Source organism: Sceloporus undulatus, chromosome 1 (genome assembly GCF_019175285.1).
Source record: "Sceloporus undulatus isolate JIND9_A2432 ecotype Alabama chromosome 1, SceUnd_v1.1, whole genome shotgun sequence".
Taxonomy (NCBI): Eukaryota; Metazoa; Chordata; class Lepidosauria; order Squamata; family Phrynosomatidae; genus Sceloporus; species Sceloporus undulatus.
The window spans coordinates 272,907,656-272,930,150 of NC_056522.1; the positions used below are offsets into that span (position 1 = coordinate 272,907,656).

General features: G+C 43.0%; 2 protein-coding genes across 3 annotated transcripts in view; both read left to right on the plus strand.

Annotated features, from left to right (window-relative positions):
* The window catches only part of USH1C (USH1 protein network component harmonin), a 185,591-nt gene that overhangs the window by 156,388 nt on the left and 6,708 nt on the right, over window positions 1-22,495 (plus strand). Inside the window, exons 20-26 of one of the 2 annotated variants that reach the window (XM_042461307.1) lie at window positions 555-611; window positions 9,624-9,743; window positions 14,142-14,204; window positions 16,134-16,175; window positions 16,393-16,446; window positions 16,945-17,044; window positions 20,032-20,141. In XM_042461307.1, coding sequence (XP_042317241.1) covers window positions 555-611; window positions 9,624-9,743; window positions 14,142-14,204; window positions 16,134-16,175; window positions 16,393-16,446; window positions 16,945-17,044; window positions 20,032-20,141 — 546 coding nt within the window. The remainder of the gene's footprint in view (window positions 1-554; window positions 612-9,623; window positions 9,744-14,141; window positions 14,205-16,133; window positions 16,176-16,392; window positions 16,447-16,944; window positions 17,045-20,031; window positions 20,142-22,495) is intronic. The other variant, XM_042461316.1, reaches the window with a different exon arrangement.
* The window catches only part of LOC121927575 (phosphatidylinositol 4-phosphate 3-kinase C2 domain-containing subunit alpha-like), a 376,515-nt gene that overhangs the window by 77,728 nt on the left and 276,292 nt on the right, over window positions 1-22,495 (plus strand). The window lies entirely within an intron of this gene.

Consider the following 22,495-nt stretch of genomic DNA (forward strand, 5'->3'; position numbering starts at 1 on the left):
TTTGCTTCTTAGTGGTACATTAAAGATCCAGTGATAAATCTGCTATTGCTCAAATGATAGCAAATTTCCTAGTGAGCCTTCTGTATTAATCACAGTGGGGAAGAAGATGGCACACAATCTTCCTACAGTAAAGGTTGCCCAAGACCAACCAACTGCAATGTTGATTTTTTACTGTTGAAAAGAAAAGGTTTTCCCCATTTTTTCATTTTTGTTTGTGGTAAGATTTTTAAAGCCAGTTCTTTCACAAGACAGAAATTATAAGGTTTGTATTTGTAATGGTTTGACTTCTTTTTGTTTTATAAGTCACACTTTGTATGTAGTTTTAAATAAATATAATAATATAATAACTTTATTACGGCCAATTGGCCAGCACAAGTTTTAAATAAAGATCTTTGATTTATACAGTATATAATTTTATATAAAAAATAGAATAGTTTAAAAATACCAGTAGGTACTAACCTGTGTACATAAAAATGTTCTTCAAAATATAATTATTGATTAGGTATATCACAATTGTAGATAACCAGCATGGAATATACTGTATTGTCATTTAGGTTGCACGAAATACATCTCATGTCAGCAAGGTATCATCTACATCAGGCAACTCATTGGTATGTCACATATATTTTAGTAAATAAATATATGTTATTGTCTTCAGTCATGAGGTTGGGGGAAATATGTAAGACCATTCAACTCTCATAAAGAGCATTTATTTTATTTGTAAAATATCTAGGCCAAAATTACAATCCAGTTGTGAGTAGAGCAGATTATTTGATTCAGTGGGAACTAGATTAGTCAACACTTAAGTAAATTCAACTCATTGCTACCTCTATTCTAGCTAGATTTAGCAGTTGGATTCAAGTTTGTTTGGACCCTTGCCATCACTGCACAGATACATACTCTAAGAAAACTTTCATTATGACTTGGGATACATATTCCAATCAAAACTTCCATTAAGAGTGGTGCTCAAGTACTTGTTCAAGCTTGGAACACCCCTATCTCACCCTTGTATTGTCTTCCTGTGAATAAAGACATGGGGTTCTACTAGATGGATTTTAGTGGAATAGTTAGTGACCAGTAACACATAGCTCAAGCAGATGCCTGCACCATTTTACAAACATGTATATCATTGCACATTTTAGATTTTTTAAATAATTTTAAGATAATATAATGTTATTCTCCTTCAGGGCAGCAGAGCAAGGGCACTCATAAAACAATATCATCTACAAATCCAGCAATATTTTAAAATCACAAACTGTGTGTAAGTCCTTCATCTACCCCAATCCCTCATAACATCCTGGTTCACAACTGCTCAACCACACAACATGCCCCTGAAAGAAAAGGGATGGGATGGGCAAAAGTAATCTGAAATGGTTCCTGCACTGGGCGTGTTCAAAGTACCTCTGGTCAAAGGGCTAAAGCTGTGCTGGAGCAGGAACATGCTTTAGTGACAGGTTCTGAGAGGAAACCTTAACTATGAAAAATTCCTCTTCCTTGTTTCTAAATCCAGTGTCTTTAACTTAGTTTCAAGGTTAACAAACATTTTTTTAAAAAAAGAAAAGAAATACTTCCTTTCTTATTAAAGGATCATATAATCAAATTTATTTTAAAATGTGTTCATTTGAGACTGGGTGGCTGGAACAAGACAGAGATTCTGTTGGTTACCCTGTTGTTTAGCAGTTTCGTTTCCTTTGTTGGCTGAACTAGTCTTGAAAGTGGGGTTGGAGTCCCCTTGGTTTGATGTGCTGTAACTTCAACATTCTTGTTGAGGCCATTATGTCAGGAACTGCTCAGGACTCCATGTCCTCTGTGATGAACATAGTTCTGTCCCAATTGGTATCTGGCTTCACCATATTGTAGACCTGCTTTTGTGTGCTGTACAGGATGATGTTGATCTGAGTGTCGAGAAACTTCCCATAGTTTCATGGGCACATTGTTACCTAACTAGTGAACTTTGGTCTCACTCTTGGAGTTAGAAAAGGTGGTAGTAGGGCAGTTAAGATAAACTGCCCCAAGAGACTGATGGATTCATATGGATTCATCATGCTTCATAGGGAGTTTCCTCTTGCCTTGGCAGGTGAACCTGTCAAAGCCCTGGTTGATCTCTAAAATGGAGAAATGGTAGGACTGTAAACGCAATCAAGTCTGAGCACTCCCGCCCATATAGTGAAGCCAAGCGAGCCCCTGATTTACTAGGGAACTGCAAAGATTAAATGAGTGGGATGGAGACTAAAGCATATCAAGTGGCAGAACAAGTTCAACAAAAGTTCAACTAGGGCCCATTTGAATGCCTACACCATGGATATGGTGACAGCAAAGGAATCATACTTCTCTGCCACTGCCCATGGGGTTGGACTGGATGGCCCTTGTGGTCTCTTCCAATTCTATTATTCTATTTCAACTGCACAGTGTCATCCAGAGATGGCAGAGAGCCATCTTAAGTGGCCAGGCACCTTCTACACTTTGCCCTGAAACAAGATATAGCAGACCATTTGACAACCTACTGTTAAGAATTTGTATGCCACTTCACAGACAAAATTGCTGCACTGTGACTTGGATGCTATACAGTAGCTTCTTCTTCGTGGTCTCTGCGAATCATACAAATGGGTTTCACTGTGCCTGTGCAGTGCTGTTCGGAAACTTCTGGAATCACTGGGCAAAGTTTACTTTGCAACATATAGAAACTTTTTGGCGGTAACTCCGCCCACACGTTATAAGGCCCCTGCCTTCCCGCTCTTTCCCCAGTTCCTTTTTTCCGCCGTGCTAGCTGCTTCAGGGAACTTCGCTCGCTTTAGCTTGCATTTGGAATCACTTTCGCTTTTGACCTTGGACCATCTCTTGACCATTCTTTGTCTCCCGCCCCTGGTAACTTCGAACTCTCGGACTGTTGACCTCGTTTTCTGGACTTTCCCTTTCAACTTGTCGACTTCGGAAAATGCCTGCTCCATTTAAGAAGTGTGATGTCTGCGGGGGCAGGGTGCCCATCCAGGACCCGCACTCCTCCTGCCTCCTCTGCTTGGGCAAGGAACATGACACGAAGGCTTGCCCACTCTGCAAGTCCCTCTCATCCCAGGCTCGCAAGAACCGTGAGTCCCGGCTGACCTCAGCCATTGCTCTGGGCAAGGTTCAGGAGGGAGGTCCCCATCCATCATCGGCCCCTTCGGCTCCGCCGCCTGCCTCATCTTCCCGGGCGAGTGTCTCCGGCGTGGTGTCTGCCCCACCAATGGCAGGTTCATCCACCACCACCGATGTGGCCCGTGGTTCACAAAAACCCAGTGCCACCAACAAGCCCTCCAAGCACCCCCACAAGCAATCGGGGTCTGAGGGTACCGAGCCCAAGGCAAAATCCGGGAGAAAGCCGTCCCCGGAGGGCTCGCGTGCGAAGGATCGCGCGGAGGCCTCCTTGGTCCCGACTCCGTCCTCCAAGGCCTCATCGAATTCATCTCGACACGCCTCCAAGCTGCCCGAGACGGGTGCATCCCCTTCAGGGAAGGCTGCACCGGTGGAAAAGGCTAAGACATCTAAGCCTCAACCCACGGGAGCTGTCGTCCTGCTGGACCTGCCGGACAACCCGTTCTTTCCCCCTGAGGATTGGGTCAAGACACCACGGTCGTCCAAGAAGAGGCACCACAAGGATGCAACGGAGGGCTCCGCACCAAAGAGGCCTAAGTCCTCCAAGGACCACACCGGGTCGGAGTTTTCCTCCAAAGGGAAGGAGCGCGCTTCCCACAAGCAACGCTCTCTGACGAAGAAGGCTCCAACACCTGCCTCTTCGCGCCCTGATGGCTCGTCCATCTCGCATGCGGCCGCTCTCCCGGACACACCGCTACCGTCGACGGTCGACTTTGCCCGTGCCGATGAGTTACCAACTGAGCCCCCTCGGAGGTTGTCACCTTCGCCTTCCATCCACTCGGAGGTCGACGAACTGACGGAGAAGGACACTGACATGTTTTTTGACCCCGAATCCGGGAGATACTACATGTCAGTGCCGAGGGAGACTGCCTTCAGGGAGTTCACCCGGCTAAACCTACGCCCGGTGGCCCCCCAAGATGACGAGCCTGCACCTTCCCATGCGACAGCCTCAGCCTCTGCACCACACCGCTCCCCAACGGAGCCACCGCCCTTGCAGATCCCGGCGCGCTCAGCAACTCGAGTCAGGGTCCCGGACATCCCACTTACCTCTGACACCGACTCTGAAGGGGAGCCCTTGCTGCCGTCGGGAGAGCCCTCCGACGATGATGACACCTCCGTCCAGGTGTCTCCGCAGCGGATGCACCACCCAGAGCCTTCCTCCCCCATGGATGATGTGCGCTCCTTCAACGAGCACATCATTAAGATGGCAAGGGCCCTGGACATTGAGCTCTCCTACCCCGAGGAGGAGGCTCGGGACCCTGTGGAACGTCAGGTGCATGGCCGGGTGCCCACGCCTCCCTCCGTCCCGTTGCTGCCCTCCATTGAGTCCATTGTCCGGAGATCGTGGGATGCGCCAGCTTCCCTCGCCGGATCGTCAAGGAAGATAGAGTCCCTCTACCGGATCTCCCCGTCGAGTTGCTCTTGGTTGGCCGAACACCCCAAGCAGAACTTGGCGATTGTAGAAGGGGCTCAGCAGGGCTTCGTCCCCAAGCAGGCAACTTCCCCAGTCGACCGGGAAGCGAAGAAGGTGGATGGTCTGGCCAAGAAGGCCTACTCGGCAGCAGCCCTCGCAGTCAAGGCCATCAACTATAACGCCTGCATGGGGGCATACATCCAGATCCTCATGGAAGGGATCTCGCCACTCGTCCCGGACATCCCAGATGAGACCCAGCGACGCCTGGTAGAGATCCGTGATGAGGCCCATTCGATCGGCAGCTGGCTCATCACTGCCTCCAGAAACGTGGCTGACTGTGCTGGACGGGCGATGTCGGCTTCGTTGGCTCTGCGCCGGCATGCGTGGCTGAGGGGTTCGGACCTCAATGCCAACGTCAAGTCAGCCATAGAGGACATGCCCTTGGATGGTAGCAGCCTCTTCCACGCCGAGACCGACGAGCGCCTGAACCGCAAATTCAGAATGAAGGCGGCGGCGAAGAAACACGGGATGTCATCGGCTCCCATCTCGCCCTTCAGAAAGAGGCAGCGCCCGTGGTAGCCGCAAGGTCAGTCACAGGGGTCCTTTCAACAAGACCGACAACCTCAGCAGCAGGGCTCCCAGAGACGCCGGTACCCCTCTCAGTCCTCCTCCTCCTCTGGCCGTCGCAACTTTCCGTCCTGGTATCGAAAGTCCCGCCGGCAGGACACCGACCAGGGGAAGAAGAGAGCATGAAGGGTTGCAGCGCGCTTCGTCTCTCCTTTTTTCTTTTTGGACATTTTGAGCCCCTTTGTTAACACCTGGGCCTCTATAACATCGGACTCGTGGGTCCTCAACATCGTCCGTAGGGGTTATGCCCTCGAGTTCCAAGAGCTCCCCCCAACCGGAGCTTTCATGTCCACTCACCCCTCGGACACGCTTCTCGACGAAGTGCGCACTTTGCTGGACAAGGGAGCAATCTCCCCTTTACCACCTGAGCAGTGCTCCAGGGCCTTTTTCTCCAGGTACTTCACGGTACTGAAGGCGGATGGGGGCATCAGACCAATCTTGGATCTGAGGGAGCTGAACCTTTTCCTTGAATACCGCCGGTTCCGTATGGTAACCTTGGCCTCTATTCTGCCGCTTCTCCACCAGGGCCTGTGGTTCGCAACAGTCGACTTGAAGGATGCCTACTTCCACATCGGAATTCTGGAGTCCCACCGAAGATTCCTCGCCTTCGCCGTCGGCTCCACCGCGTACCACTACAACGTGCTCCCCTTTGGCCTTGCCACGGCTCCAAGGGTCTTCACGAAGTGCATGGCACCGGTGGTGGCATACCTTCATCAGAGAGGCTACAGAGTCTTCCCGTACCTGGACGACTGGTTGTTTGCCGCTGATTCACAGCACGAGCTCCGAGAGGCAGTCTCATTCGCTTTGCGCCTTTTGAACTCCCTTGGACTGGTCGTCAACGAAGAGAAGTCCCACTTCACTCCGACCAGACAGGCCAAGTTCATCAGAGCCATTCTCGACTCTGAAAGATGCTCCGCCTTTCTCCCTCCAGACCGTTTCCAGGCGTTAGTTTCATCACTGAGGCCTTGCACCTCTCACAGAAGAGTGAGGGCCAGAGACATCCAAGTGGCTCTGGGCCATATGGCGTCGACGACGTTCGTGACACCATGGGCAAGGCTTCGCCTCCGACCACTGCAGTCTTGGTTCCTCTCAGTTTTCTCCCCGATGGAGGACCCTCCGTCCAAGTGGCTCACGGTACCGAGACCGGAGGCCGCTTCACTGAGATGGTGGCTGGACGGCCGCAACGTCTGCATCGGGATGCCCTTCCATCAACCTCAGCCTCAGTTGACTTTGACAACTGATGCTTCTCTGGAGGGTTGGGGCACCCACCTGCTCGACCTGGTTGTCAAGGACAAGTGGTCGGCCCAGGACAAACATCTCCACATCAACGCTTTGGAGATGCTCGCAGTCGAAAAGTCTCTGAGGGCATTCGAATTCGCTGTCGCAGACAAGGTGGTCCTCCTGAGAACGGACAACACCACCGTGATGTACTACATCAACAAACAGGGAGGCACCAGATCCAAGACTCTGCTCGAGATCACTCTTCGCATCTGAGACTGGTGCATCCAGAGACAGGTGCTCCTCCAGGCGATTCACCTTCCAGGAGAGGACAACGAGCTGGCAGACCGCCTAAGCAGATCCCCATCGGCGTGCCACGAGTGGAGGCTCCATCCGGAGACGGTCAGCGGCCTGTTCGAGCAGTGGGGAACCCCCCGGATCGACCTCTTTGCAACCGAATGGAACAGCCACTGTCCCCAGTTCTGCTCCAGGAGGCGAATGGACGGATCCCTTGGAGACACGTTCGCCTTCCTTTGAACGGGGGAGCTGCTTTACGCCTTTCCTCCCTTCCCTCTCATCATCAGGGTGGTGTCCAAGATGACAACGGACCGTTCGGATGCGATCCTGATCTCTCCGTGGTGGCCGAGACACCCCTGGTTTGCATCCCTTATCCACCTCTCCAAGAGATGCTTCCTCCGCCTCGACTTCCGTCCCGGCCTGCTGTCGATCCAGGACGGCCGGATTCTTCACCTGGACATCGAGAGCCTGCCGCTGGTGGCCTGGAGGATACAGCCCTAACCGCCCTGCCGGAGGCGGTGAGGACGGTGATCCTGGCTGCAAAGAAACCTTCCTCCCAGCGGTCTTACGCCCTGAAATGGAGGAGGTTTAGTCTCTTCCTTGATCAAAAGGGCTTGTCTCCTGCTCAAGTTTCCACTCCAGTGGTGCTGGAGTTTTTGATGGCGCTTTTGGATGAGGGGCTGTGCCTCGCATCCATCAAGTGCTATCTATCTGCCATTTGTGCCAAGTACCAATTCGGGGGGAGGGCTTCCTTCTTCAGGGATCCCTTGGTGAAAGGGTTCCTTAAGGGATGTGCCAACTTGCATCCTCCTGTGTCGGTACCGGCGCCGGCTTGGAGCTTGGAGGCGGTACTGTCCGCACTCCAGTCCAAGCCCTTTGAACCGATGGCCACAGCGGACTTGAGACTACTGACTTGGAAAACCGCTTTTCTTGTGGCCATTACCTCTGCCCGCCATGCGGGCGAACTCTGTGCCTTGCGGAGGGACCAGCCCTTCCTGAGGTTTCACAAGGACAAGGTAGTCCTCTGGACAGACATTACTTTTTTGCCTAAGGTTGTGTCTGCTTTCCACATTGTGTTGCCTACCCTCGCTTCCAATCCGACTTCGGATGCGGAGCGAAGCCTGCACTCTCTTGATGTCAGGAGAGCGCTGGCGTTTTACCTGGACAGAACTGCTGCCTCCAGTCGGTCCGAGAGACTTTTCCAATGCTACTCGGAACCGAAGAAGGGGTTGCCCGTGTCTGCGCAGAGGTTTTCCAAATGGGTGGCCGGTACCATCCACCTCTGCTATGAACTGTTGGGCAAACCTCTCCCTGGCAGGGTTCGGTCCCACTCCACGAGAGCAGTGTCAGCATCCTCTGCATTCCTATCGGGCATTCCCTTGGAGGATGTCTGTAAGGCTGCTGTCTGGTCCCAGCCATTGACTTTTATAAAACACTATAGGCTGGACACCAGAGCCATCCGAGACGCAGCTTTCGGGAGGGCTGTGTTGGTTTCAGGGTTGCATTGATTGCACTACTGATGGTTTGTGTTTCAGCATGTTTGTACATATGCTACTGTTTTACATTCTGTTGAATGTCGATTTGCACAAATTCAATGGGATTGGTCTTGCATGACCCTTTATTCCCTTCTCAGGTTTTGCAATGTTATTGCTGTGTTGAGTTTTTGTGCATGAACAAAAGACTGACTCTTTTTATGGTTCAAGGTGTTTATTGTTGCAATAAATATACCTTTGTTTATCATAGCTATGGTTTCAGGACACTCCCTCCACTGCTTACCTAAGCTTGTCAGTCTAAACCCATTTGTATGATTCGCAGAGACCACGAAGAAGAAGAACAGGTTGCTTACCTGTAACAGTATTTCTTCGAGTGGTCGTCTGCGAATACATACAAATCCCACCCATCCATCTCCTCAGTGTCCTGCTCTTATTGGCTCTTTCCATCGCCTGTTTGGCGGAAAAATTGCGGAACTGGGGAAAGAGCAGGAAGGCAGGGGCCTTATAACAGTTTCTATATGTTGCAAAGTAAACTTTGCCCAGTGATTCCAGAAGTTTCCGAACAGCACTGCGCAGGCGCAGTGAAACCCATTTGTATATATTCGCAGATGACCACTCGAAGAAATACTGTTACAGGTAAGCAACCTGTCCTTATACACAACCAGTAGATGTAACCCTGGCTCCTGCTGTTCTGTGTCACTGAATATGATTCAGTTTGTGCAGCATGAGATTGTTGATAGGATCCTTGGAGAAACGATAACCATCTCATGCCTGCTAGCCCCTTGCCCTTCCTGGCTCATACAAATTGCCAGAGGAGGACTATGCAAATGGGTAAAAGTAGTGAATGTCTTGCTGCAGCAAGTCCTGCCTAAAGAGACTATGGCAGGGCCTTCACTGAAAACGAAAACTCTTCTTAAAGATCATTGTACTGGATAATTAATGGCCAGTCTCCTGTATCCTCTATTTTGGCCAGAATTCTAAAGTGCACAATGGCCTCACAACTCCAGGTGTTCCTGATCCATTATCTAGATCCATTTCAATCAGATTTCAGGCCTGGTTATGGGATAGAAAATGTAATTTTGAGATTGTTACAACAACAAAGAGCAGCTTTCTTCATGCCTTATCAAATTATGTCTTAGCACTTCAGTTCTCTTCCCGTAGGAAACAGTTTTACAAGAAAGCTGCTATGCTCTGACTCCATTTCTGCTTTATTTTCTTGTGCAATAAGGCTCACAGTTGCAAGGAGATGTATTGTTTATATGAGGAAGGTTGCATGCATATATTAGCATCCTAAAGAAATATAGCTGTATCTTACTAGCATTCTATTCATTGTGATATTTTTTAAGAGTCTGAATGACAGTTCTTAAGGAAATTGATGACATTTAGTATATTTGTTTTGTGTAAGCTATGCCCCTGTAACACTCTGAAATTGAACTCCATAGCAATTTTCTCCAAGCCCTCCTGCCCAGCATCGCTCAGCTATACCTATAGTCTCCAAACCAGTCATGCTGCATCCTGACCACAATATCAAGGTCAGACCAGCAATCAAATCAGAAGCCCTGGTAAGCCTTTGCTAATATCTGCATACTACATGTGTGTTGGGTGTGGCATGTCAAGTGTTTGTTGTTAATCTCCATCTTTCCACTTTTGTTCAGACTCAAAATGCATATGAAACATGTCAGATATATTTTATTTTATTAAAATATTTACATTAAAGATGTGTGTAAACTCCTCCTCTTTAACACAATGAATGTTTGCTACTATACATCAATCAATCTTGTGGTAGCAACATGGTGTGAACTTGATCTCTGGTGAACTCTTGAAGTGGTCACTTTTGGGGCTCCGGTGCCCTTTTTAGTGACCTGTCACTCCTCATAACTTCCAGAAACAAAAGCCTGCTCACGTGTTAAGATAGGCAGAGGAGGGCTTTCCTTCAGTCCCATCACCTTTGCAGGAGCAGTTGCTAAGGACTTGGGAGAGTGCCTTCTCCGTGCTGCTCCCAGACTGTGGAATTCTCTTACAGAGGAGGTCAAGTTGACTCTCTCCCTATTCTCTTTTCTCTGGCAGCTGAAAATATTGTTTGTTTAGGCAGGCATTTGGTGGGTGAATTTTACATATGTAGTGTGGTTTCATGTTTTAATGGTTTAATCGGGTTTTTAATATATATATATATATATATATATATATATATATATATATATATGCACACACACACACACACACACACACACACACACAATGCTGTTTTTAACTTATGGTTTAATATTAGTATTATTTAATTATGTTTAAATTTTGTAATGAATTTTTACTTTTATCTTTTTAAATTATTGTAAGTCATCTTGAATCCCATTTGGGAGAAAGGTGGGTTATAAATCTCACAAATAAATAAAAATAAATACATATTCTGAAAAATGTTTAAAATGAAAAACAAATTATAGGTTTAGTATCCCTTACTGGAAATTCTGAAATCCAAAATTGTCCACGTGGGTTTCTGGTGGCTCAGTGTCCACAAACTTAATTTTATGCACAAAATTATTTAAATTATTATGTATAAAATTAACTTCAGGCTATGTGTATAAGATGTATATGAAATGTAACTGAATTTCTTGTTTAGACTTGAGTCCCATCTCCAAGATATCTCCTGTTGTAAATGCAAATATTCCAAAATCTGAAAAAGTCCAAAATCTAAAACACTTCTAGTCTCAAGCATCTTGGATAAGAAAGATTCAGCCTGTGGTGGTGGTGATGATGATGTTAATTTCTTTTTATGAGTTGTACAAGATGCAGAATCCAGTTTTGATGTCATAGGATTTGGCACAGAGTATTGATCTTTCTCTTTAATGCAGAGAGAGGACTCAGAGCTCTGTCCAACTAGCCAGGGAAAGACAGGGCTTCCATGTAACACACACACACACACACCCCTCTGTACTATTGTAAGCATTTTTTTTTATTTCCCTTATGGAGCATGTTGGGAAAGAGGGCTTCAGTGAAATCTTATACCAGGTAGATTGTTGTCGTTCTTGTGTGCCATCAAGTTGTTTCCTATATAGGACAACCCTTTCACAGGGTTTCCTTGGCAAGATTTGTTCAGAGGAAGGACTAACTCTAGTATAATAGGTCACACTCTTAATACTTTTAAATGGTATTAATGATGACATTGTAACAATAGTCTATCTATCTTTTATATCAGGGACATGGTATGGGATGACTTTCCAGTTATGTCATGTAATTACAGGCATTATGACAGAAATATGTGTCAAGATAATACTACCTATCCAAGGTACTATCCAATCATAGCACCTATCATTCAGTTCATGATAGCAGGTAACTATACATCCAGGATAAATTCCAGCACAAGTATTTTTGCTAGTGCCAACATAGTACAGTAATTGATAAAGCATTTAAAAACAAACAAACTGTATTACCTCTTGGTTTCTATTTTTAGAAAAGTTCTTTCATACATTTATTTTCATGTATATATGTGACATTGGAAATGTATGATAGGAAATATAGTTCCCATATAATTTTTTAAAAAATAAATATCCTTTAAATATGGAATCTCTTAAGTTATCATATATACTCGACTATATGTTTACCTCATGTATAAGTTGAGGTTTGGGGATAGGTTGAGGGTAAAACCTAGGGGCATATAACAAAGGATATAAAGGACCAAGTAAAAGAAAACACTGCCAAGGAATTTACAAAATTCTGGCAGTCATAACTGTGTTTACCCTAAAGGCTGGAAGAATGAGGAGGGAACTTTGGTAAATCATGGCTATGCGATGAAGGGGTAACAAGGTGCAGGTGGGGCTAAGAAAATGTGCACATGTCAAAAAGGATAGAAAAACAAAGCTAAGAAAATAATGACCGAGGGCCTGTAAAGACAGGCCAAAATAAAGCTGCTTCGGGGCACTTTGGAGGTATGCTATTTAAATGACACACGCATCTTAAGAGGCCAGAAGCAGCGCCAAAGCTGCATTCTGGTCCTTAGGACTGGAGCATGGCTTTGGCGTAGCTTCTGGCCTCTTAGGACACATGCATTTTTTAAACAGCATACCTCCTAAGTGACCTGAAGCAGCTTTATTTTGGCCTGTCTGTATGGGTCCTATGTTAGCAGTGAGTATAGTCTTTAACTTCAGTATGATAACTTTGCCTGATTTTAACCCAGCAAAGGTGACCAACTGCTGGTACAGACCGGCAAAAAGAGCCGGCTTCCGGGTGATGTCATGCCGCCCATCCAATGAGACGGTGGGAAGTGTTGAGATGTTCCTGTGGCGTAGCCGTTAGATGCCACACATCACAGAAATGCAGAAGAGCCGTTGGTGCGGTGAAAAGGGTGGCTTTTTTCTATCTCAAAAAAGAGTGACATTTTGCCACTTCTTTTTTGGACTGGACAAATGCCAGATTGGGGGCACGGTGTGCAGTTGCTGCAGCCCCAATTCAGTGCTCAGAGGGGCAGCCAGAAGCCATTCCTTCAGGGTGGTTTGCTTCAACCCCAGGATATACAAATGTATTATACAAATCCTTCAAAGCCCAATTCCTCTCAGTGCTCCTTTAAGGGGAGCCCTGCTCCCGTTATTTTCTCACCTAGATGTTCAGAAAGGCCAGAAGTGGCATGAAACAGCGAGAGTCTAGGGGGTCGGTGCTTCTTTCAGGAGATCCCAGGACAAACTAAGCTCTTGTCTTTCACCACTACTCACAGGAAGGGGTGGCTACATTTTGGTAAGAGTTAAACTACAGTACTTACATTGACCTGTGGATAAGTTGACACGTGTTTTGGGATTAATTTTTTGACTAAAATTTCTGGACTTACACATGAGTATACACAGTATATAACTTTAAAATGAGTCTTGAGTTAGCCATCTGCTCTAGCAATTTCTTCAAACATAAAATCAGCAAAATCAATAGTCTCCTTAATTACGACTATTCATTTAAGAAAGAAAACCTATTTCTAAACTGATCCTGATTTCTGTGAAGCATCTGCCTGCTGTCAAAGAGATAGTGATATCATTCCATTGATCGGACAACAGTTTCTACCTTTCAACTGAAACACACAAGAGGGTTTTTTTTAACTTTCAGTTTGTGATGAAGAGCATAGCTAAGTAGCTCAGGTTTTGTAGGCATTGACAGTAATGCCAAGATTAGCATATTAACATTTAATACAGATCCCCCCCCCCGGCCCATTTTGGTTAGTTACAATATGAAACATGGTCAGCTTCCCTTTCTTTTCTTGCATATTATTCTCCCTGAATTCAAGCAGCCTGAATTGTTCTGGATAATTTTTCTGTGCAGAAAAAAAAAATGAAGCTTCCCTGTTCAAAAAAAAAAGTTTGCTCTCAAGAAACATCTTTTCTGTATAGGAAATGTGTTTTTGTGTGGAGGGAAAAGCTGCATCTTTCTCTGTGCAGAAAAATATTTTTGTAACTTTCTGGAATGTCCAAACACTTGGAGAAAGCTGTGCAAAAATCTCATGGCTCTATTATTCTACCTGATGGGGCTTCCTGACTGTCAGGAAGCCAATTTTTTGACCAGGAAATAAATAAACAGAGAATATTCCTTCCATACCTATGTGTAGGACAGTTTCATGCAAGTTCACTTAATATTTTCAGCAGCATTCAATACCAGTAACCAGGGACGTAGCCAGGATTTTGGGAAGGGGGGGGGGGTCCAGACTAAGTGCCACCATTATAATGGGGCTTGGGTGTGGCAGTGCGGCAGCACACACCATTCATTTTATCTAACAAAAGGGGGGGTCCAGACCCCAAGGACCCCCCCCCCCTTGGCTATGTCCCTGCGGTAACCATGCAGACTTTTAGAAAGTCATAGGGATTAGAATTCCCATTCATTCCACTTAACCTTGGAATATAAACAGAATATATGAGACTGATGGTCATTCATTTCTGTAGGTTTACATAAAAACTAATGCCTAGTTTGGCAATTTGTTTCTCCTTTTCTTCCAGCCTCAAGAAATGTTTAAAAGAATGGTGGTTTACAATTCATCATTTAAAACTAACAAAAAACAAGTAAAGCAAAGTTTTATTTCTTCCTTGCATGGTATTTTTGTGTTTCGGTTGTTGTTGCTTTTATGTCAGAATTCTCTTTGTTCTTTTTCTTCTGTCTCATATTCATTTCCAATAAGGATACAATACTATATAACATTTTAAAAAATCAAGTATATTCCCTTTGTCAATGCATGTGATTTCTGTTAGCAAACTGAATTTCGTAGAGCTTGTCTACACTGGCCATAATACACCAGGATGCTCCTCGAGTATTCTTGCCCTGGTGGTACCCCAAATTACCCTACAGACATCCCCATGGAATAAAAGGTGAGTTATTTTAAGCCATTTAAGAGAGGAAAGAGTATATTCAGTTCAGAATTGGCCTTACACCATGAAGGCAGTCCACATTCGCAACAGGAACTTGGTCCTTCTTCAAGGTGAGGGCAAGGGGAATTTGGTTCATTTGGCCCATGTAGACATACCCTTATGAACACCAGAAAATAATCTGATATTTAAAACATTCTGAGGCCAGGATGAAAATGCAGTCTAGAAGTGCCATTAGTGTGCTTCCACAGATGTGTGAAATGAAGTAGTGAAGGAGATAGGATAATTCAGAACTGAGTCTCCAAAAGAATAATGGTAAAGGTTTCCCCTTTGACATGATTGTCTAGTTCTGTCCAACTGCATCCCTGCTCCCCGAAGAACTACCAAAGTAGGAAATTGTTTTGCATGAGAAGATTTTGAAGAGCTGTCTAGCTGTTCATATGCAGTCCCAATCCCTGCAAAGTGATTTTATTATTGAATTAGAATAGTGTAAGAAGAGAATATCATAAAAATTAATGATTCATATTATTTTAGCTACTAAAATGCTATAACATAGAATTAGAAGTATATTCATACAATTTCTGTATGTGGTTATTTAAAATTTGGAATATGCAAAGATTGTGTTATAATCATTGTTATTGCAGGCCATAAGTGCAATACTACAGCAATTTATATTTTAATCTAGCATTTATCATTTATTTATTTTATCTAGCATTTCTTGTGGGAACATTAAATGTTAGCATGTTAATTTTAGAATAGCCATTGTTCAGTTATAGGATTCAGTGCTTGTTTAAAGTATTATATTTGTTATTTCTTAAAACATATTTTCTCAGGAAACTATTCTTCAGGGATAACATCTGTTAGTTATGGATTTGACCTAAAAATTTTGGAAGAGCAAGTGTTTTGCCTTAAATCACAGAAAGGATTAGTAGCTCTACTTAAATTACAACTCCCTGTATTTGTTCAAGTTCTTTCTAATATGAAATGACTGCACTTCATTTTAGCTTTCTTTACAGAACATATATTGGCGTAATATGACATATTGTGCCACCTGTTACTTGTACTGTTTCCAAGAAAAGTGAACCTGTGAAACCAGAAATTTACAACACTGCCAGACAAACATGAGTTAAAGGAGGAAAGGCAAAGGGGAAAAAATGGAGCATGCCTAAATTTTACTAAAATTAGAAACTGTACTAAAATTAAAATTAAACAAGCAGTTACTTTCTTGCATTATGGTTTCCATACTCTCCTTGTTGTAGCCATTACTCCAATTCCATCGTAATTTTCCTTCATCGGCTTTGATTCAATCCAATTATACTGGTACAGTTCTACATTATTCATAATCATGTTATTTGCATTTTACTTTGCTCTCAGTAGATCAAAGTAAATTGTCAATCCCTCAATCTGTAGGGGTCTTATTAAATTGAATAAACTTCTCCACTATGTTTGAGTATTGTATTCTAAAAGTAGTACAAATTTAAGGATCTTAAATGTTTTCTGACTGTCAGGAGGAACATGAGTGAACTATAAATGCATCTTCATTTCACCACTTCCCTGTCTTAGGTTATCTGAGAGCCTGTTTCTTTCTATGGTTTGTTGTATATGTTTAATTGCCAGTTTTATTTTCAGGGCTTCCAGAAATATGTGGAAGATTTTGATCCATACACAATGGTAAGGATAAATTTATAGTTCATGTGTCATATTTTACATGTTGCATCTCTAAAGCTGCCTTTGTTTTTGGTTTTCTGAACAAGGCAGAAAAACACACTTTCGTGTGATAAGTAGAAATTAGATCACATGCTGTTTTAACTTACATGCATCTCATTGTGTGTTTTCTTGTTTGCATTTGAAAAAATTGATATGATTTGTATTCCTTTGATTCTGCTAGTTTTCACCAGATCAAATTATGGGGAAAGATGTCCGACTTCTGCGTATTAAGAAGGTAATGTCTGAGATAAAATGAAGACAACTGTGAAGGCTTTTTAGTCATGGTGCCCCAAATGTACAACAGCATGCCCAAGCAATTTTTGGAGACACAAACCCATTAAAACTTTAGGAAATGGGTTGTGATATTTTTAGGAGGAAAGTTTCTAAGGTTTTATTGGTTCTAATTTTATTGGAGCCTAGTCGGTTTATCTTGTTGGTGCTGTTGGTCATACTGATTTTATTAGCAGTTTCTATTGTTTTCAATTATTATTTTTTGTTATAAATTGCTTTGCTTATTTTAATAGCAAACTGATTTATAAATATTTGTAAAAATAAATGAAATTCCAGTTCCATGTTATTAACAGAAAAAAATGACATTTAAACATGTATGGCAGACCTTTGGAAGACCTTTGACAGTAGTGGTGGTGGTGATGGTGGTGGTGGTGGATTATTTAAATTGTGTCACAAAGGTGCAGTTTATTAAGTCTTTTTTAAATTTAACTTTCTTTAACAGGAAGGATCATTAGATCTTGCAGTAGAAGGAGGCATTGATTCCCCAGTTGGAAAAATAGTGGTATCTGCTATTTATGAGGGGGGTGCTGCAGACAAACATGGTAAGTAGCTACTATTAAGATACACCAAATAAACTTCAATTGCTCATTAAATTAAATAGCTATGTTAAACTTTTCAAAGTTATCACACATTATAAGATTTTGGATCTTATAATTTTATTTATTTATTTGTATTATGTAAATTTATAATAAATCTATACATTTTCCAATATGTTTGAATTCAATGATACCTTAATAAAGAAGCATTCAGTTCTTACAGTTTTATCCAGCTTTCTGCATTAACCATCTGAAATTCTCTGGGAGAAAATGGCAGAATGGACAATTCTTTTGTCAGTCACAATAAGATAAATCATCTTGTGGTGCCTGAAAGAATCACAAGTTTTATTTGTTCTGGAGCCCTTTTCAATAGAGGCATCAGATTAAATCTACAAATGCCAAATAGAGCTTAATTATAATTAAAGTGCCACAACACTCTAAGTTGGTTTTGTTGCAACAGACTAGCATGGGCAGTGGTGTCACTTGGAGGGGGGGTGCAGTGATGTGGCCCACACCAGGTGAAACCCCAGAAACTGCTCTCTCCAGTGTGTGCTTCATCCTCTGCACATGGCCGCTCTGTTCCTTGTGCTCTTCCCCTACATTCCTTCCCCCACACGCTGTCCAGCCTCTTTCCTCATCAGGAAAAGGATGGGCCAGCATGGGGAGCAGGAGCATACAGCATCCCTGGAAGCCCTGCCTCAGAAATACCACTAGGAGCCCCACCACCACTCCCACACCAGGTGACACCTGCTGCAGGAAGGCCACTGAGCATGGCTATCCCCCAGAAATCAAACAGCAGTTAATTTAATAAAGCAAACAAATCAGGAAATATGTGTAACACACTTGAACCTAAATAAATAGTTTGATGCTCAAGGACACTACTCCAAATTCTCAAATACCAAAGGGTTTAAAAGCTCCAAAGGCTATACAAAATACAACTTCTGTTGAGACAAGTATCAATATAATAAAGAAAAACTGCCATTTTAGCATCAGATATTAATATGCAAACAATTAGGGGGGGACTAATGAGCTGCTGTTGTCTAAGGCTTCCATGACTTCTGTTGACACCATTATTGCAGTGTCTGTGGACATAAATGACACTGTTTATGAAGCACCAAGCTCATTTATTTACCAAGCTGTTGTATTCACAACTATTCAGCAGTGACCTCTGTAGTTTCAGGATGAAGATAAACAAGGACAATATGGAACCAATGACATAATTAAACATGACAAGTATAACATCTTATGAGAGCCAATGTGTTGTAGTAGTTTTAAGTGTTGGACTAGAACTCCAGAGACCAGGGTTTGAATCCTGGTTTGGCCATGTAGACTACTCAATGACCTTGAACAAGTAACACTCTCTCAGCCTCAGAGGATGGTAATGAGAAACCCACTCTGAAAAAACTAGCCAAGAAAATCCCATTATAGGTTCACCTTAGGGTCTCTGTAAGTCAGAAACTACTTGAAGGCACACAAAACCCAACAAACAACAATATCTTATAATTTTATTTATTATATTTTTATTTACTACAGTAGTTTTAAACATGAACTCAAAATGTGATCATGTCTTTAACAAACTTTTTTACAGCAGTGACATACAGATTACTGCTTATGATTGTCGCTCTAAGAGAGACATTGATAGAATTTGGCTTCTACTTTTCAAAAAACAGTGTGGTGTAATAAACAGTGTTGGACTGCAGCAGGGGAGGGAAGAATCCAGGATCTAATTCCCAGTCACCTACAAAACACATTAAATACCTTCTCTCCAGCCATTATTGTTCAACTTGAACTACCTTGCAGTGTTGGTATTATTATTATTCCATTTATTTATATCCCGCCTTTCTCTCAGTACAGGGACTCAAGGCAGCTAACCAGTCTAAAACAGTCCAAGTTAAACAGTATAAAACATTAAAAATACAAAGTTTACAAAACAATTAAATAATTCAAAGAATTAAAAATTACATTATTAAAATTTAAAATTTAAAACTCTATAAAACAAAAACAAAGCAGCATCCATGTCATGCCTGGTGGCATAAAAAACGTCTTTACCTGCCATCGGAAGAACAGCAGGAATGGAGCCATCCTAGCCTCCCTAGGGATGGAGTTCCAAAGCTTGGGAGCAGCCACTGAGAAGGCATTTCTCTTGCTCCCACCAAACGCACCTGAAAGGGTGGAGGGACAGAGAGAAGGGCCTATCCCATTGATCTCAATACTCTGGGGGGTTCATACAGGGAGATATGGTCCTTCAGATAGCCTGGAGTCAAGCTGGATAGGGCTTTATAGATCAAAGCCAGCACTTTGATTTGTGCCCGGAAATGGACTGGCATCCAATGGAACTGTTGCAACAAGAGAGTTGTTCGCTCCCTGTAGCCAGCTCCACTTAAAAGCCTAGCTGCAGCTCTTTGGACCAGTGGAAGTTTCCAATCACATGTTCAAGGCAGCCCCAGTAGAGCGCACATCACAGTAATCCAAACGGGATGTAACCAAGGCATGTACCACCATGGCCAGGAATGGAACAGTTGGCACACATGTTTTAGCTGTGCAAAGGCACTCCTGTCACCTCTATACCTGGGTTTCAGGCTCAGTGCTGAATCCAGAAGTACCCCCCAACTATGAAACCTGAGTTTTAGGGGGAGTGTACCCCATCTAACACACGGCTGAATCCCTATTTTTGGATCTGTCTTCAACTGACCAAGAGCATCTTGGTATCACAAACACAAATGGAAGTAGAAAGAAAGATGTTTTAAACTCTTAGAAAAACATGATATTTAAATTTTTATGTAATTCTCTCTCTCTCTCTCTCTCTCTCATCTATATATATATATATATATATATATAGAGAGAGAGAGAGAGAGAGAGTGTTATTATTGTAGTTTGACACAGTTTGAATAATCCAGGATTCCTTCCTTTTAAAAAAAAAGCTAGTCTTTTTTCTTTCACAATGATGGCCTGTTGAATTGATTTTCTTACTTTACTTGTACTCACTTTATCAGGAGGCATTGTGAAGGGGGATGAAATAATGGCTGTAAATGGGAAGATTCTAATGGATGTTAAACTGGATGAGGCTCAAGCAACCCTTACAAAGGCCTGGAATATGGGTGGGGTAAGTTGGTAGCATTTTCCTACCTAAATTATGCATATCAGATGTTCATAAATTTCTGTTTCATTAAGAACTTGTAGTAAAATAAGTAATAAACCCACTTGCAAACATTAGCTGAGAGTTAACAAATCGTACTTACAAAGAAATAAAAGTGAAGGAGGTACAAGAGTCCAAAACTGGAAATAACATGTTTTTTGTCTCTGAGCACCTTTGGTCCCTTCTGGGAGAAAGACAGCATACAAATGAAATAAACAAACAAATAATATATTAAAACCATGGTGTGATACAAAGCAAGGTAATCTACAACTTCATTAGTGAGCATGAATATTATAAGCAGTTCCATTAAAATATGATCATTATATTTATATTTTGCTCACTTAATATCCAAAAACATATGCTAGAGCTATTCAAAATGTCAAAATTATGATCTGAAATGTAGCTCCTCCATTACTAAATTTAGTTGTAATCCTATAGATATTTTCCTGGGAATAAAACTCATTAAACTCAATAGGATTTATATCTGAAGAGATAACATATATCTATAGACTATGTAAGATCGTTGGAAGCACTTGGAAAAATATTTATCATACTGTTTATCATAACTCCTTCCATCTGGGAAGTTAAGATTAATAAATATTGGGAAAACATTTTCCATCATTAATGGAGTACAAAATTATGCCAGATCATAAGAACTGTAAGTAGAGATTCTAGCAATCTTCTCAATTTATCTAGGCATGCTAAAATTTACCAGAGATATGGAATGGGGATAGAGAAGCCTATGTCACATGTTCAGATTCACATATTGACTTATGTAAGTAACGTGGCCAGGGATTAGGAAATTTACCATATAGATGCCAGTTTCTATGAGCTGATTGTATGTATGGAATTAAGTTGTTAGGACTTGTTATGAACCGGTGTATGATATTACTAAAAGATTTAAGGATGATCATGTTGAAACAAACTAAGCCTGATGTTGAGAGATCTTATAGTACCTTTGAGATTCAGGGGCAGACTGTGGGAGATGCTAGGGCATAGCATCCACATGCTGGATGCCCTAGCCACACCCCCAGGGTGCCATTTTGGCATGCACCAATCTACAAGGCGTGCGTCATCATGGCACCCCTCTAGTGCTGCGTCCAAATGGTGCAGCACTGAAGGGGTGACATAAAGCTGTGCCGCCATGGCTATGGCACCCCTTGGAGGGTGCAAAAAGGAGCTGGTTTTTTTCAGCTATTTTTGTGCTCTCCAGAGGCAGATCCAGCCAATAAAGGGGCGGCTGCATGCCACCCGTCTGTACAGCCCCTCACTAAAGCTTTCAGTTAGTCTCAAAGGTGCTACAAGATCTCTCCACATACTGATTCTACAGACTAACATGGCTATATCTTTGAATTAAGCCACAGATGTAAAAGAAGATTTATTTGGAGCCCTGGTGGCACAGTGGTAATTCGGGTAATGCAGCCACAATGTTGTGAGTTCAATCCACAGGGCTCCAGGTTGATTCAGCCTTCCATCTTTTCATAAGTTGGTAAAATGAGTATACAGTTTGTTTGGTGCAATTGGCTTACACATTGTAAACATCTTAGAGTGTGTTTAGTTCACTGTGAAGTGGTATAAAAATGTAAAATGTTTGCTATTGCTGTTTGGTGATTAGCAGATGCAGTAGGTGTTTGACAGCTGCAATAGCTTTTGTTATTGTTCAGTTGACAGGAAGTCCCAGCCCTCTCACAGGAAGTGGAGGGTTAGGGCCCCAACCAGAGCCCTCCACCAGGGATACCCCAGGACTAACACATCCCCTCTAATCCAGTGTGCTCCTTACTGGACAAGGAATCTGCCTTTTCCCTACTTCCCTTCCAGACGTTATGGGGAAGTGTACAGGACTGGAGAGAAAAAAATATTACTGTCCACTGTGTAACACAAGGTTCTGCTTTTTAGCAAGGGGGAAGGAAATTCCCCAACTTTCCCAGGCACTTTATCTCTGACAAACAGGGAGACATGGGCAGGGCCAGTAGCTCAGATGCTTATAGATAGGCTGTTTGGCTAATTACCTAAAAGTTTGTGTCACTAACAAATGGTGAGCCCATGTGATTAGCTGTCATTACTCCCTGCATGGAACTATATATGTCTCTTTGGAGTTGCAGTGTTTGGTGACCAGGCAAATAACTACAAAATCAACATCTTAGTGGCAAGCATCACAGTCAGTATAGGGCCTCTGAGAAGCCTAATGTTTAGGAATTGTAGCAATATACACAATGGCAATCTTCCTAATATAATCTAATAAGAAATATTTGTTTGGAAGAGGTAAGTTTTATTCCCAGATCATTTAAGAATTAAACCTTGAGTAAGCTTTCCTTTCCTTT